The sequence below is a fragment of the Piliocolobus tephrosceles genome, chromosome 10 (genome assembly GCF_002776525.5).
Source record: "Piliocolobus tephrosceles isolate RC106 chromosome 10, ASM277652v3, whole genome shotgun sequence".
In the NCBI taxonomy this organism is placed as follows: domain Eukaryota; kingdom Metazoa; phylum Chordata; class Mammalia; order Primates; family Cercopithecidae; genus Piliocolobus; species Piliocolobus tephrosceles.
This window is the reverse complement of record NC_045443.1, coordinates 96,155,520-96,171,678: the sequence shown is the minus strand read 5'-3', so window position 1 is coordinate 96,171,678 and position 16,159 is coordinate 96,155,520. Positions and strand designations below refer to the sequence as shown.

Below are 16,159 nucleotides of genomic sequence, written 5' to 3'. Positions count from 1 at the left end.
AAAAAAGGAACTTTAATAGAATAAAAGAGACTTAAGAGGCAAAACAAACGTTACATGAAGTTTGTTTGGATTCTGATTCCAATAAACATGACAGAAATGCATGTTTTGAGAAAATGGAATAAGTGAACATGAACCAGGTATATTACAAAACTATATTTTATTATGTTAGGTGTGATAATAGTATGGTATGATAATAAACATAATATTTATATTAAAGATCTCTGAGATGCATGCTTAAGTATTTTGGGTGAAATGACATATTTAGGATTTGCTGTAAAATCCTCTATTCAGGCTGGACATGGTGGCTCACCCCTGTAATCCCAGCACTTTGGGAGGCTGAGGTGGGCAGATCACCTGAGGTCAGGAGTTCAAGACCAGCCTGACCAACACAGCGAAACCCCATCTCTACTAAAAATACAAAAAAGTAGCTGGGAGTGGTGGCTCACACCTGTAATCCCAGCTACTCGGGAGGCTGAGGCATAAGAATTGCTTGAACCCAGGAGGCAGAGGTTGTAATTAGCTGTAATCGCTCCACTGCACTCCAGCCTGGGTGATAGAGAGAGACTCTATTCAAAAAAGTGGAGGAGTTTATAAGCTGTGTGTGGTGGCTCACACCTGTAATCCCAGCACTTTGGGAGGCTGAGACAGGTGGATCATAAGATCAGGAGATCGAGACCATCCTGGCCAACATGATGAAACCCCATCTCTATTAAAATACAAAAAATTAGCTGGGCATGGTGGCACAGCCCCTGTAGTCCCAGCTACTCAGGAGGCTGAGGCAGGGGAATCACTTGAACCCAGGAGGCAGAGATTGCAGTGAGCCGAGATCGTACCACTGCACTCCAGCCAAGCAACAGAGCAAGATGCCATCCAAAAAAAAGGGGGGAAGGGTATTTATAAAATAAGATTGACAAAATATTAATCACTGTTGAAACTAAATGATGGATACCACAGGGGTTTATATTATGTTTCCTCCCTTTGGGTAGGTTTGGAAATTATAAAAAATGCAAATAAAAGGGATTATAGTCATCTCTGGTGATTTATGCTAATAAGATTAAACGCAGAAGAAGAAATCAATTATTCCCAGATGTTAATTTTGGCAAAAATTATTTGGAAATGATTAGTAAGTGAGATATATCCTGTTTCTTATGTCCACTTCTATCCTTGGCTCCTTTATCCCAGTCCCAGATAAACTCAATTCTTCAGATAAGGCAAGTTACATGAAGGCAGCTTCAGAATTACATATTTTCACCGGCTTTTCTTTGCTCAAGAATCACAAGAAACGCATCCTAATAGTCCTTATGGTAATACAGATAGTATGGCACATCTTAAAGTAAACCTTGTCCTTAATTAAAACGGTTTACTAACCAATAACCCCCTCCCACATGGCAGAGGTTTTCTTCCTATATTGAAAAGGAAATATGGACTTCCTCAACCTACAAAATGCCAAAAGCAACATCAAAAATTAGTCATAAATAGTATAACAGTCTTAGTTTTTTTAGCAGTACATTTATTCAAATAGGGCCAAGTTTTTTTGAGTAAAAGTGAACTATAACTGTGATATAATTTTATGTTACTACATTACTCTGTAATTTTGGTCCAATCCAATGTTTTCAAATTGTGCTCTGCAGGGTCCTTGGGATTCTATAAACATAAATATGCCTAAAGAAGCTGGGCGCGGTGGCTCACGCCTGTAATCCCAGCACTTTGGGAGGCCGAGGCAGGCAGATCACAAGGTCAGGAGATCAAGACCACGGTGAAACCCCGTCTCTACTAAAAATACAAAAAATTAGCCTAGCGCGGTGGCGGGCGCCTGTAGTCCCGGCTACTCAGGAGGCTGAGGCAGGAGAATGGCGTGAACCCGGGAGGCGGAGCTTGCAGTGAGCCGAGATCATGCCACTGCATTCCAGCCTGGGCGACAGAGCAAGACTCCATCTCAAAAAAAAAAAAATGCCTAAAGAGCACTATGTGGTGAGGAGAGGTTAGAGATGAAAGGAAATGAGAGAGATTGAGAAAGGAAGGGGAGGGAGGAGGGAGGAGAAGGAGAAGAAAGAAGAAGAGAGGGAGGAGGAGAGAAAAGAAAGGTAAAGAGGGTGACAGGGAGGGAAAGGGATAAAGGGAGAGAGGGAAAAAGGGAGGAAGAGAGAGTCAAGGAGAAATGCAGGTCCCATTCAGCCAGAGCAACAAGCTTTATACACACTGAGCTTCTGTGTAATTTTTTTTCTGAAAAATAAATAAATAAATAAAAATTTAGCTTCCTGAACAGGGGGATGGAGAGGGCAATTTCCACTAACTGTTTCAGGACTTTCTAAAGATAATTTTTCTAATAATTTATTTGAATGTCAAAACATAAGAGTCTATGAAGTTTTCCAAACTGAAATGTCTTTTACTACCTCTCTCAAAAATATCACGTTCAATTGCAAAGACGGTATGACATCAAGGAAGAAAGGTTTGAAAACAATTCAAAAAAAGTTAGCAGATCTTTCTGGGATCCCGGAAAAGGTAATCTAGCTATCTTTATCCACTTTAGAGGAAAAAAAGATACAATCAAACATTATCAAGCATATGTAGAATGAATTTCTATTTTTGGTTTTCATTGGTGTTATCTTTCCTACCAGCACCTTTTCCCTCCTCTCTGCGATAACAGAACCTCTCTTTTGAATTAAGCTCCACTTACGATTGAAGTAGAGTTGACCTCACTCATTTGTCCCACTTCCGTATAACTAAACTTGTGACCCTTGGACAATCCAAGGTTTTCATCCTACAGTCCACTGGGGTTACCCTAGCGACGAGCATGTAAGCCAAACTGAGTCAAATAAAGTCTCTCTAAAATTAGATCTACGGGTTCTAGGAAAGAGCGCATTTCTCTTACTCTGTGATTGTGAGCTATAAGGTAGCCACATTTTTTGTCACATAAAAAGCATGCCTGAACCAACACAAGGGAAGGCAAGAGTCTGGAAATGGAAAGGGAGGTAGAGCCTGAGAACACAGTTTAAGCATTTGGAGTCAGCTATGCCTGAAGCCATGCTATGCTCCCTCTAGACTTTTCAGTTACATGAGCCAATAAAATATTTTTAAACTATTTTTTTTTTGCTTCAGCTAATATATTATTGTAGTTTCTATCACTGTGACCAGAAAGTCCTAATAGTAAGATACATAAGAAGATCAAAGGAGATACTCTGATGTACCTATCAAAGTTATCTACATAATTCTCAATATCCACACTTACTTTGAGGAAGCAGTCACTTGACCCAGTGGCTAAGAGAAGATGATGACTACTGTTGGTGAAATGGCAGCAATTGACTTGCTCTGAGTGCTCATCATAGGTGTGTACTAGTTCCCCGGTCACAGCATTCCAAATCTAAACAGAAAAGAGAAAAAATTTACAAATATCCATTATTTTCAAAGGGAGAACAGAGGGGCAAAGTGATGTCCATTGCTTTGCAAATGCTATCTTATCCTGTCATAGCAGATTTTCCTAGTTGGACAAGATGCTAATGAAACCTCTCCCCTTTCTAAAATATGGCAATATTTTGCCTCAATGTTTAAAAAAATTATTTGCAAATATACATATATGTACCTATAGCATAACTGGAGTGTCACGAACACATGACATTTCTTAAGGGCAAGATTTCACATGTTTATATGAATGACAGCAGGTAGAGAAGTGCTTTAAAGAGGGTGCCATAACAGACTTGTGATCAGAAGGGTTGAGCCCAAGAGCTGGCTCTACCACTTACGACTTGTGTGTCACAAATCCCTAACTTACCTGCATCTCAGTTCCCTTTTCTGTAAAATGGGGATATTTATACCTCTCCTACACAATTTAAGATATCAAATGAGATAATGAACATGACAAGTGTTCCATGGACTTCAAGGTACCATATAAATAAGTAAAGGCAGACTGCTTAGCGAAAAAAAATAAAGGTTTTATAGTCTGAGAGAAATCCAGCTTTCAACCCTGTTACTGCTCCCAGTTAATGTAAGCTTACGCAAGAGACTTCATCTCTGAATCTGTGTCCTCTTCTGTAAATGGGATCAACACTTACCTTGCAAGCTGTAGCAGGAAATTGATAATGTAATATAATAAGGTGTGTAGTATAAAGACTCTTACAGTGTTCAATTTTCAGTAAAAACTAATCATCATTCTAGCTACTATGTAAGACACCTAAGCAGTCTATGTCATATAACAACAAACAAAAGAAATAAATTACCTAATGAACTTTCACTGGGATTTTGACTTTTTAGAGGTACTAATGTCCTTTTTGTATTTCCTTTGTATCTTATCAAAGCACTGATTAGAATCCCCAGAGGTCCAGAGACTTTATCTTCAAGTTCTTTAATAGGTATTTCTGCCTCTGGCTTAGAAAACAGAAACTCATTATTATTTCCTTTTACTCCATGTAGCTCTGACTTTGGAACTGCCCTCAGTGGCCACCTCCAAGTCTGACTCAGAGTCAGAGTAGAGGCTACAGAGTGAATTAACTGTTGGTTATAAAGCCACGAGTCCAATCTATCAAGAGGTAGATTTTTCCAAGTCTCAAATTTAGTCTGGACATTCCATAGCCCTCTTCAAGTAGGTGAAAACTTCAGGAAAACACCCAAGGCAAATTTCTTGCCCACTCCACTCCACCTAGCCAGATCCAGTAGTCCAGATTCAACTCCTTTGAGAAAGGGTTAAAGTAAGGTCTCTCTTCTATATATCAGTGATAAAACCCACAAGCCTTCAGTTTCTCTTGAATTCTATATTAGTATAAATACTCCAGCTAAAAGCCAAATTTAGGAACAAGAGAATACTTAACGAAGATAAAAATTACTCTCTGGTGGGGCACGGTGGCTCATGCCTGTAATCTCAGCACTTTGGGAGTTAAAGGCAGGCGGATCACTTGAGGCCAGAAGTTCAATACCAGCCTGGCCAACATGGCAAAACTGTCTCTACCAAAACTACAAAACTTAGCCAGGCATGGTGGTGCACACCTGTGATCTCAGCTACTCAAGAGGCTGAGGCATAAGAATCAATTGAATCCTGGAGGCGGTGATTGCAGTGAGCTGAGATTGCACCACTGCACTCCAGTCTGGGTGTCAGAGCAAGACTCTGCCTCAAAATAAATAAATAAAAATTACTCCGTTTACTTTTCTCTATTTATTTTTTAGGCCAGTAACATATTCTTAGTTTGTTCATCCATCTGGTTTTCCACTGAATTTATAAGCCAGTTCATAAAGGTAAACAAAAAAAATTGGGGCTGCATTTTAAAATTGTATCTTACAACAGGAATCCCTAAGTTTGTGCAGCAACACCCCTAATCACAATGCACTCAAAGATTTCAACTGATACTTAACCCATGGACTTGTCTATTAATGGCAGACAAACTCATTAATTTGTCATTGCTTTTCCCCACTGCCTGTTTAATCCTGAAGCTGATCAACCTAGGCATTTTTGCTGGTGTTTAAAAATAAATAATTTTCAGGTCAGGCACAGTGGCTCATACCTATAATCCTAACACTTTGGAAGACTGTGGCAGGAGGATCACCTGAGCCCAGGAATTGGAGTTTACGGTGAGCTATGATCATACTACTGCCCTCCAGCCTGGGCAACAGAGCAAAATCCTGTCTCTTTAAAAAAGGTAAAGAATTTTCAGATACTGTTAACTTACAATGGATCAAGTTAGTAGATCAACAGGTGATAGTGCTTTAATTCTACTAACTCTGGTCTCATGATTATAGAAAAATAAAATGAATTCTGTTGTGATTACAACTCAAGAGGAAAAGATTTTCCTACCTTCACTTTTTTATCCACTGAGCAGGTTGCTATAAATCTGTCATCTGTAGAGAATGCACAACAAAGCACTTCGTCCTCATGAGCCTTGATTTCTAAAAGTTTCTCTCCCGTTTCAGCTTTGAACACCTGCACAAGTAACAATAAAATATTTTTATAATAAACTGCTTAATCATAGGTCATCATTCAATAAAAATCTCTTGAGTTTAATCACTGTCATTTTGCAAAACAGAAAGGAACCTTGGCAAAGCTACTCCCAAAATCAGAATTTCTGTCAGAATGTGTATGCGTTAACGTAAATAGAGAACTATTTACTGTTAAATGTTTCTAAATATCAACGAAAATGTTACAGGATCTTTGCGGTGTTGTTTTTCTGGCCAGAAACTTCTGTGGCCGGTGGCGCCTTTGCCTGAGTTTTGTCTTGTTTCACCCACTTGGCCTGACAGGCTGCATTCAGATCATGCTACCAGCCTGGGTCCCAAGCCTGCCAAGGGCGAGTCAGATGTAGAAAAGCAAGGCGTGTGTGAGCGAGCATGGGGTCCAGCCACTGCGCACAGACGTGCTGACTGCTGCAGTGGGGCAGGCAGCTCCAGGTGCCAGCATGGGCGCTGGCTCTCTGTGAGGCTGCGGCTGGACCAGGCACACCACAAGCAGCTTACACGGCTGGCACCAGGGAACACAGTGGTACCCAGAAGCTTGGAGATGCCAGGATCTGCAGGACCCCAAAGAGGGAGTCACAGCTTTAGCTTGGGGGGCTCCCAAGTCTGGGCTCCCCAAAGGGCCTCAGCTCTTCTTTCCTTCTCTCCACTCACAATGTGGCAAGCTAGGGGCATGTCTCAGCCATGTTTGTATTACAGCTCTTTTAGCCTCACTATTTGGGGGGTCCCAAGTTCTTGTCCTACAACCAGGAAGAATGTGGTACGCTGACAGGTGGAGGGTGAGCAAGACAAACAGGAGCTTTATTGAATGAAAGAATAGCTCAATAAACCTGTGAGGGGGCAGCTCCTTTCCACAGCTCAGGAGAGGGTAGGCAAGTCCTGCTGACAACTGTTCAGCTATCAGCAGAGAGCATAGCTCCTCTCAGCAGCTCGTCCTCCTGTCATCTGCACAGCTCTCAGCAAAGAGGGGGCGCTAGAGTGAGTTGCTCCTCTCTGCAGCTGGTCGTCCCAGTGTCTGCTCAGCTCTGGCTAAGCCTGGGGCTTTTATGGGCTTTGGAGGGGAGAAAGTACGTGCCAACTGGTCCATGGGCAGACATGGGCAAGCCTGGAAAAGGTACTACAAGTTCCCACTCCAGTCCATTCAGTTCACATCAGCAGCCCAGGCCCCACCCTTCAGGCCCTTTGCGGCCTGAAGGTGAGGCCTCACTGGGGACCCACCCCCTTCCACCCAGGAACCTGTCTGCCTTCTGCTGCCATTCATGGCACCCAGGCTGTAGGTGCCAAGGGGAGCCTGCAGGGCAGCATCAAACTGCCCTCAGCACCCCCTCAGCTTCCCTCCTATGCTCACCGGCGCCCAAAATCCGGAGGGGGCTGAGGCAGCAGGGGGCTGGCATGTCAGCACTGCCCCAAGCATGTGCACTGCCCCAAGCATGTGCACGTCTGGCAGGGCTGCAACAGCACCCAGGCTCAGCCCCAGCTTTGCTCTGAGATCAGAGTGGGTGCCAACAGCAGGGAGAAGTCAGGCAGCGGGAGCAGGTACTTCCAAGCCTGCAAGGGCAGGGGGTCCTTCCAGAGCCCCCAAGAGTACAGGGATGCCTCAGTCTGCAGCCACAGCTTGGGCAGCTACAGCTGCACCACGGGGAAGGGCTCCTGCCTGCTCTGTGGAGCCAGAGGCCTGAGCCTGAAGCTGTGGTTTGGGCAGCTGCAGCTACACCCAGGAGGGCAGGGCTCTGGCCTGCTCTGTGGAGGGGGTTTCCAGATCCACAGCTGTGGCTTGGGCGGCTACAGCAGCACCCAGGAGCTCCTGCCCCAATTCAGAAGGGGTGGGGCTCCTGGAGCATGCAGCCCCAGCTGCGCCTCCCTGCTGCAGCCAGCATTATGGCAGCAGCCACTTCAGGTTGCCCCCTGCTGCCATCAAAAAGAAGTGTCAGAGCATAGCTTCAGCTCTTGAGACTACTTTGGCAATTTCTTAACAATCAAATAAAACATTTTGTTTAATATGCATTCTCTCTGGAACTCAAAAGCCAAAATTAATAAAACTACTAATAAAGTACACATATAGACATAAGATACGGAGTCATAATCTTGCAAAGACTAAAAGTATCCTAAATACAACTTTTAACTAATTTCATCATGTTCTCTGCAAAATCAAAAGGCAGAACACAAACATTAAGAAAAGTACTCATTCCATATTTTCTGCAAACAAAGGTAATCTTAAAGGAAATTCTTTAAAACAACTTAGGAAATAGTCTACTCCAGTTCCTATTTACAAGAAAAAAACCGATGCCTAAGACTTTGATAAAATAGGTATTTTCTTAATCACTGTTTTTTAATCACAGCCCTACTTCCTGTGCTATGAAGCCCTATGTCTTCTAACAATTATTTCCTCACTACCCTGAGCTGACAAATGGATGGCTGTGAACTGACTGGCAGGATAAAGGGCACTTCCTTACCATCTGTAAGTTTAGAATTAGGAAAACATGTAACTGTATCTTTTAAATCTCTAGAGAAACCTTTAATAAAATGTTCAAGAGAGTTGGATTTGTCTGTTATTTCTAAGTTGCAATTTTCTTGAATTTTAGGATTTAAACATATTCCAATATGAACAAAACTGTATAAGTGCCTCTTTGAATGTTTCTCAAGAGATGTGTTTTACCTGTAAGGTTTTATCAGCTCCACAAGAAGCTATTCTCTGACCATCCTCAGAAAAGCAGGCATGGTAAACAGCATCTGTGTGGGGGCGGACAACTAAGCGGGAAAGATTCGTGATGTTTTTTTTGTTTCTAAATACAGGGAAAAAATGAACAGAAATTCAATAAATGAGAGTAAAAGTAACTATTTTCTTTCAGTAATAAAATAAACTGTCTTTTAACAAGGTTATGTTCCCCAAAATACAAAATACTTAAAATCAAATTACTAACATGCAAATGACAGCATAGATAGATCACCAAAAGAAAAGAAATAACAAAAGTAGCATTTGTAAGAGAAATGTTACCCTTTATCAAGCAACCTGTCATGTGTTACAAATGTCACTGAGTTGGAAGAAATCTAATTAATCAAATTAATCAAATCTAATCAACATGTCACTTTCTATTTTCCTTTGATACATTAATAATGATACATGTGCTGATAAATCGTTATGTAAAGATACCTTCAAAAATTCACCATCTCTTTTTTAAAATAAAAATCATAGCAAAATGCTCATTTCCTAACTGAAGGAAATGCCCAGCATTATTATAATGATGTACTTTAAAGCTGCTCTTCTCAGCCAGGTATGGTGGCTCATGCCTGTAATCCTAGCACTTTGGGAGGTCAAGGCAGGTGGATCACCTGAAATCAGGAGTTCAAGACCAGCCTGGCCAACATGGGGAAACGCCGTCTGTACTAAAGATAAAAATTGGCTGGGTGTGGTGCCATGTGCCTGTAATCCCAGCTACTTGGGAGGCTGAGGCAGGAGAATCACTTGAACCTGGGAGATGGAGGTTGCAGTGAGCCGAGACCACGCCACTGCACTCTAGCCTGGGTGACAGAGCAAGACTCCATTTCAAAAAAAAAAAACAAACTGCTCCTCTCAAACTACAACTATTCAGACATACCAAAAAGATAAAGCAACGTCATATTCTTTGTATCTTAATCTAATGAATACCAACTATTCCACTAGTATAGATATCATATTACTGCTCATAGTATCTAAAGTATAAAGGGGCCAGACGTGGTGGTTCACACCTGTAATCCCAGGAATTTGGGAAGATGAGGCGGGAAGATCACTTGAGGCCAGGAGTTCGAGATGAGCTTGGCCAACATGGTGAAACCCCATCTCTACTAAAAATACAAAAATTAGCAGGCATGGCAGCACACGCCTGTAATCCTAGCGACTCGAGAGGCGGAGGCATGAGATCACTTGAACCTGGGAGGTGGAGGTTGCAGTGGGCCAAGATCATACCAATGCACTCCAACCTGGATGACTGAGTGAGACTCTGTCTCCAAATAAATAAATAAAGTGTAAAGGAATGTAATGTGAACTTAAAACAGAAAAAAATATTACTGCAGTGTCAGAGCTTCATATACATTACATCCCTATCACTTTAAGTCAATATGTCAAATAGTATTGTGCTTATTTTAAAAGTCAAGGGTTGGCAGTCAGACAAACCTAACCTCATTTCTATTACTTATTAGGTGTGTAAACGAGCAAATTACTTAACCTAACAAGTTTTTATTTCTTCATATGTCAAATGGAAGTAATGGTATCTATTCTAAACAGCACCCGACACATAAAGGTGCCACTATTATCATTCTTCAAAAAACCACACACAAGACAGATCAAAGTGATAAAAGTGAACACAAAGGTAAATCATATTTAGATCCTGCCTACAAAGCATTACACTTTAGTAGAAGTGATAAAACAAACAAAAACAATTGTTCCTCAGTATTGACGAGGGACTTGTTCTAGGACCCACTACAGATACCAAAATCCACGGATGCTCAAGTCTCTTACATCAAATGCTATAGGATTTGCATATATCCCACCACATCCTCCTCTATAGCCTAAATCATCTATAGATTACTCAAAATACCTAGTACAATGTAAATACTATGTAGACAGTTGTTATACCATCATGTTTAGGAAATAATAACCAGAAAAGTGTCTGTGTATGTTCAATACAAACATAACCATCTACTTTTTTTTTCTAGTATTTTCAATCCACGGTTGGTTGAATTCATGGATGTAGAACCCACGGATACGGAGGGTTGACTGTATAATATAAGAACTAGAGTGATGACAACTAGTAGATAAGTTCTAGCAAGGTTAAGAGGATTTGATTTTAAAATGTTTTTTACGTCTGTTTGATCTATCTACTCAATTCCTCAAAGCTCAGAAAGTGACCTTCATAATAATGGATATATAATAGATGGCCCAAAAGTACTAGATAAATAACAAATGAATGAGTGAACAAATAATTTCACTGAAAACAGAAACTCAATTAAATTTAAGCTTATACCAACCTAAACCTTTCTACAGTAAACACCAAAAAAGTTTCTAGTACTCAAATAAAGCATCCTTTGAATATGGCCTGGTCAAACACAATTTTAAAATAAGTTTTAAATAGCTTATTTTAGCTCATAAATAGCTAACCATTTTATGAGAGAACATTACAAGGAGAAATGCAGTTGACACGATGGCAGAAAACAGGAAGAAAAAGTAAAAACTCAACAATTCACAAGAGAACAAGAACTAAACCTATGCCCCTTGATCAGAGCAAGTATTAAGATTAGATTTCAGCCACTAACTAAAACATGAATTCATTCAATATTTCATAAATTTACACTGAATACCAACTATACGGACCAGAAAAATGCTAAATGCTATTCTTAATAACAACAACTAATATTTATTGAGCACTTTCTATGAACTGGGTGCTGTTCTAAGTACTATATGTATGTCTATATGTTTATATACATACATACACTCGTTTAATCCTTACAACAATGCTATAAAATACAATCATTAGGCAAAAGAAGTTAAATAACTTTCCCCTTACGATACACAACTAATAAATAGCAGAGCTAGGATTCAAACCCAGGCAGTCTACAGCCAGGGTATGTTATTTTAACCTCCAAACTATTCTATACTTGAGAACACATGGACTAGTATGAGAGAAAACCAAGTAAACAGATAATCACTATAAAGTGTGACAAATGCTCTGATATGGGGCAAACAGTACTCTCAGACAGATCTAATCTAGCTTCCATAAGTTAGGGGGCTGCTCCTCAGAGAGAAAGAGAGAGAGCCCTCCACAAGACAGTGTTAAAGAATGGTCAACTCTGGAAAGTGGGAAGGTAGGAGAGAAATGGCTAGTCTTTGACTTTTCATCTTACATCCTATTACTATTGTTTTTTGTCTTAATCATGAACACGTATTATTTAAAATAAAACCAGCTGGGTGTTGTGGCTAATGCCTGTAATCCAAGCACTTTGGGAGGCCAAGGAAGGAGGATCGATTGTGTCCAGGAATTTGAGATCGGCTTGAGCAACACAGTGCGACCTTATCTCTACAAAAAAATAAAAAATTAGACGTGGTAGTACGTGCCTATAGTCTCAGCTACTCAGGAGGTTGAAGCAGGAGGAATGCTTGAGCCCAAGAGGTCAAGGCTACAGTGAGCAGTGATCATACCACTGCACTCAACCTAAGTGACAAAGTGAGATCCTGTCTCAAAAAAAATAAACAAAACCAACAAAAATTAAACTTATATTTTAACTAAAAAGATTTTTTTTAATTCTCTCAGATACCATTCTCTCCTTCATGGAACCCTTCCTTGAATTCCTCATTTTTCCAAGCCAATTACTTATCAGTTATACCTCTACTTATACATAGTTCTGTTGTTACACTCACACATTATATTGTAATTATTTGCTTAAACTCCTTACCTCACTACTAGATTTTAAACTCCTTAGGGGAAAGACTTCACATCCCGTAACAGTGCTTAGCACAGTAGAGAAACTCAAACGCTAGTGCTTAGTATAGTACAGAAACTCAAATGTTTCTTGAACTAAACTGAATCAAGAAAATCACCTACAGCAGTCTGACTTATTTGGAAAGAGGGCCTAATGCCATAAAGATCCACAGATACCAACCTGGACTTCTATTTAGATATAAATTACACATATGAAAAGAGAGCCACTCATATGTATTATTTCAAGCTATAAGGGAAGCAAGACATACGGAAGGAGCATGCAAAATAAAGCCAGGCAGACCCAAGGTGTTTTTTTGTTTTTTGAGACAGAGTCTCGCTTTGTTGCCAAGGCTGGAGTACAGTGGCACAATCTCGGCTCACTGCAGCCTCTGCCTCCCAGGTTCAAACGATTCACCACGTCCACCTAATTTCTGTATTTTTAGTAGAGATGGGGTTTCACCATGTTGGCCAGGCTGGTCTCAAACTCCTAACCTCAGGTGATTCACCACCTTGGCCTCCCAAAGTGCTGGGATTCCAGGCATGAGCCACTACGCCCGGCCACAAGACCCAAGGTTTAAATCCCATTCAGCAAGTCACATGACCTTAGCCAAGTCCAAATCTCTCTGTGCCTCAATTTTCTCATTTGTAAAACAGGGCAATTTTAGGTATTTAAATTTTTATAAGGTAAAGATTAAATAGAATAACTTGATTATGTAGCATTATAACAGGTATTAAAAAGATGGTATTAATATCTATCCTTTCCTTTTTATAAGCTGACAAGATTAAGGTAAGAGCAATAGAAACTCCTTTAAGAGAGAATAATCAAGGCCAGGCGCGGTGGCTCATGCCTGTGATCCAAGCACTTTGGGAGGCCGAGGCAGGCGGATCACGAGGTCAGGAGGTCGAGACCATCCTGGCTAACACGGTGAAATCTCGTCTCTACTAAAAAATACAAAAAAAAATTAGCTGGGGGTGGTGGGGAGCGCCTGTAGTCCCAGCTACTCGGGACGCTGAGGCAGGAGAATGGCGTGAACTCGGGAGGCGGAGCTTGCAGTGAGCCAAGAGCATGCTACTGCACTCCAGCCTGGGTGACAGAGCAAGACTCCATCTAAAAAAAAAAAAAAAGAGAGAATAATCAGGGTTCAGTGGTCATTTAATAAGGACTATGTGTGCAAAGGAAAGTGCAAATTACTTTACAGCCATTATCTCATTTAAATCTTCACAGAAGGCCAGGCGTGGTGGCTTATGCCTGTAGTCCCAGCACTTTGGGAGACCGAGGCATGCAGATCACTTGAGGTCAGGAGTTTGAGATCAGCCTGGCCAACATGACAAAACCCCATCTCCACTAAAAATATAAAAACTAGCCAGGCATGGTGGTGGGCGCCTATAATCCCAGCTACTTGGGAGGCTGAGGCAGGAGAATCACTTGAATACAGGAAGTGGAGGTTGCAATGAGCCAAGATCATGCCACTGCACTCCAGCCTGTGCAACACAGTGAGACTCTGTCTCAAAAATAAATAAATAAATAAATAAATAAATAAATAAATAAATAAATAAAATCTTCACGGAAATAGCACTTATTTCAAAGGATTTTACATATGAGAGAAGAACCTATAACTTGTTCAAAGTCACAGAATTATTAGGTTTTAGAACTGAGGCTCAAACCCAGCTCTGGCTCCAAAGTCCATGCTCTTCACCACTATACTAAATGACAGTAAGTCAAGCACTTAGTACTGAATACTTAGGATAATTTGTCAAAATGTCTTACAGGCATCTATTTATATGAATTCTTTGAAAATACAATCATTTTCTCCTATGCTTACTTCTCTAGAACTTTTCAATAAGTAAGAATGCTTATTAAAAGTTCCAGCCCTTTTGAAAGTAGTTAAATCTTCCTGGAGTGAACGTATTCACCACCTGAAAAATAATGACATAGCGCACCGCTCCTGTTGGTTTCTCTCCTAACCTACTTACATCCATTCCAGGTAAAGCATTCCATTATCGACCTCCTGCTTGGCCTGCAGCTTAGCTTGCTGATAAACTTCTGAAGTTTCCGGCTCACAGAGACCCAGTTGTACAATATTAGGAAATGGCTGTCGTCCAAGAAGGTGTCCATTTAAAGATAAAAACTCCTGAAAATTCTCACAGACTGCACAATCCTATAAATAAAGTGAAATCTCTTAGAAACACAATCACAGCCAGGATCTGACATTTTTCTGTTTCTGTGATCTTGCCACTTTAAAAGCTTAAATGAAATATTCTTTATGTGAACTAAAATTGAACAGCCAACCATTAGGTACCAAATACATAGGAATCCTCTTCTGACTTTTAAACATAGGGTAAAAATCTTATTATCAAACACATTTCTTAATACATTCTTTTTTTAAAAAAACCACTGAACATCTTATTTTCCCAGCTTTTAAACTTCAATCCTACCTACTTTCCCAGTAGGCCGGGAAGCAAATTAATTAGAATAACCAAAGATCAAAGGAGGGAAATTATCTTCACCCCTTCTATTCTCTTCACCCCTTCTATTCTGCTTATCCCCATCATTAAACCTAGAATTAAATGTCAAAAAAAATGAGATTCCTTTAAGCACTAGTTTTTCATATTAATATACATACCTTTTCATCTAGGATATGTCTGTATTCCACAAATTCATGAATCAGATGAGCGGGGCCTACAAGTTCTGTTTTTGCTTTAATCCAATCCAGGGAAAACATTAAAGCACAAAGTTCCTTTAAAAAAAAAGTAACATCAGCAGCACTGTTAGATATCAAAACATTTTAGGTATAACGTCATTACCCTCACACTACTAAGAGAAACAGTAAATATCTAGAATTTACAGGATGCAAAGGAAGCAAGTGAGAAAGAATACATCTATAGTTCCAAAGAAATATAAAATGGGCCTCATACTTGAGCTCCAAATAAACTCCGGTTGGTTAAAAATTTAAATAGAAAATAGAAAACATTTTAAAATACTAGAAAATACAAATAAATATTTTTGTAAGCTTGTAGTAAAGGAAATCTTTGTAAACATGACCCCAAAGCAAAATACCAAACAAAAAAAAACTGCACTTAACAACATAAAAAAGTGTATTTAACTACATAAAAATTCAAATCTTCAATACAGTAGAAAGCAATATAAATTAAACTCAAGACCAAAGAAGTTTTTAAAAAATACTTATTTGTAACATATATGATAGATGAGGGCTTCAGTATTTATTTTTATAGAAAATTATTTTTATAGAAAATTCTAATAAGAAAAAGAAAAACACTGCAAGAGAAAAAATAGGTAAAGGAGGTAAAAGCAAAGGATGGGAGCCACAATTCACAAAATAAAAAGTATAGATGGCCAAAATCTCATCGGTAATCAAAGTGAAACAAGAAAAATTTACCATTTTTAAAGTATCAGATCTCTAAAGACTAAACGAGTAGTAAGAATATTGGCTGGGGCTGGGCACAGTAGCTCAAACCTGTAATCCCAGCACTTTGAGAAGCCGAAGAGGGTGGATCACTTGAGCCCAGGTGCTTAAGATCAGCCTGGGCAACACAGTGAAACCTCATCTCTTTGAAACATAAAAAAATTAGCTGGGTGTGGTGGTGCATACCTGTGGTCCCAGCTACTCAGGAAGCTGAGGTGGAAGGATCACCTGAGCCCAGGAAGTGTCGGTTGTAGTGATTTCAGCTGAAATCATGCCAGTACACTCCAGCCTGGGCAACAGAGTGAGATCCTGTCAAAAAAAGGCCAATGCAGGGGGGGAGGGGAGGGG

General features: G+C 40.1%; 1 protein-coding gene across 9 annotated transcripts in view; it reads right to left on the bottom strand.

The window, feature by feature from the left end:
* Positions 1–16,159, bottom strand: part of APAF1 (apoptotic peptidase activating factor 1) — a 126,447-nt gene that overhangs the window by 85,499 nt on the left and 24,789 nt on the right. For 8 of the 9 annotated variants that reach the window (XR_002724710.1, XR_002724717.1, XM_023183826.2 and 5 more), the window contains exons 11-15: positions 15,011–15,124; positions 14,361–14,545; positions 8,591–8,717; positions 5,780–5,905; positions 3,230–3,361 (exon numbers count right to left, since the gene is read on the bottom strand). The exons of the other annotated variant lie outside the window; for it this stretch is intronic. Coding sequence is in view for 6 of the 8 variants with exons in the window: in XM_023183826.2 (XP_023039594.1) it covers positions 3,230–3,361; positions 5,780–5,905; positions 8,591–8,717; positions 14,361–14,545; positions 15,011–15,124 (684 nt within the window). In the remaining 2 variants the exon portion in view is untranslated. The remainder of the gene's footprint in view (positions 1–3,229; positions 3,362–5,779; positions 5,906–8,590; positions 8,718–14,360; positions 14,546–15,010; positions 15,125–16,159) is intronic. 9 annotated transcript variants of the gene reach the window in all.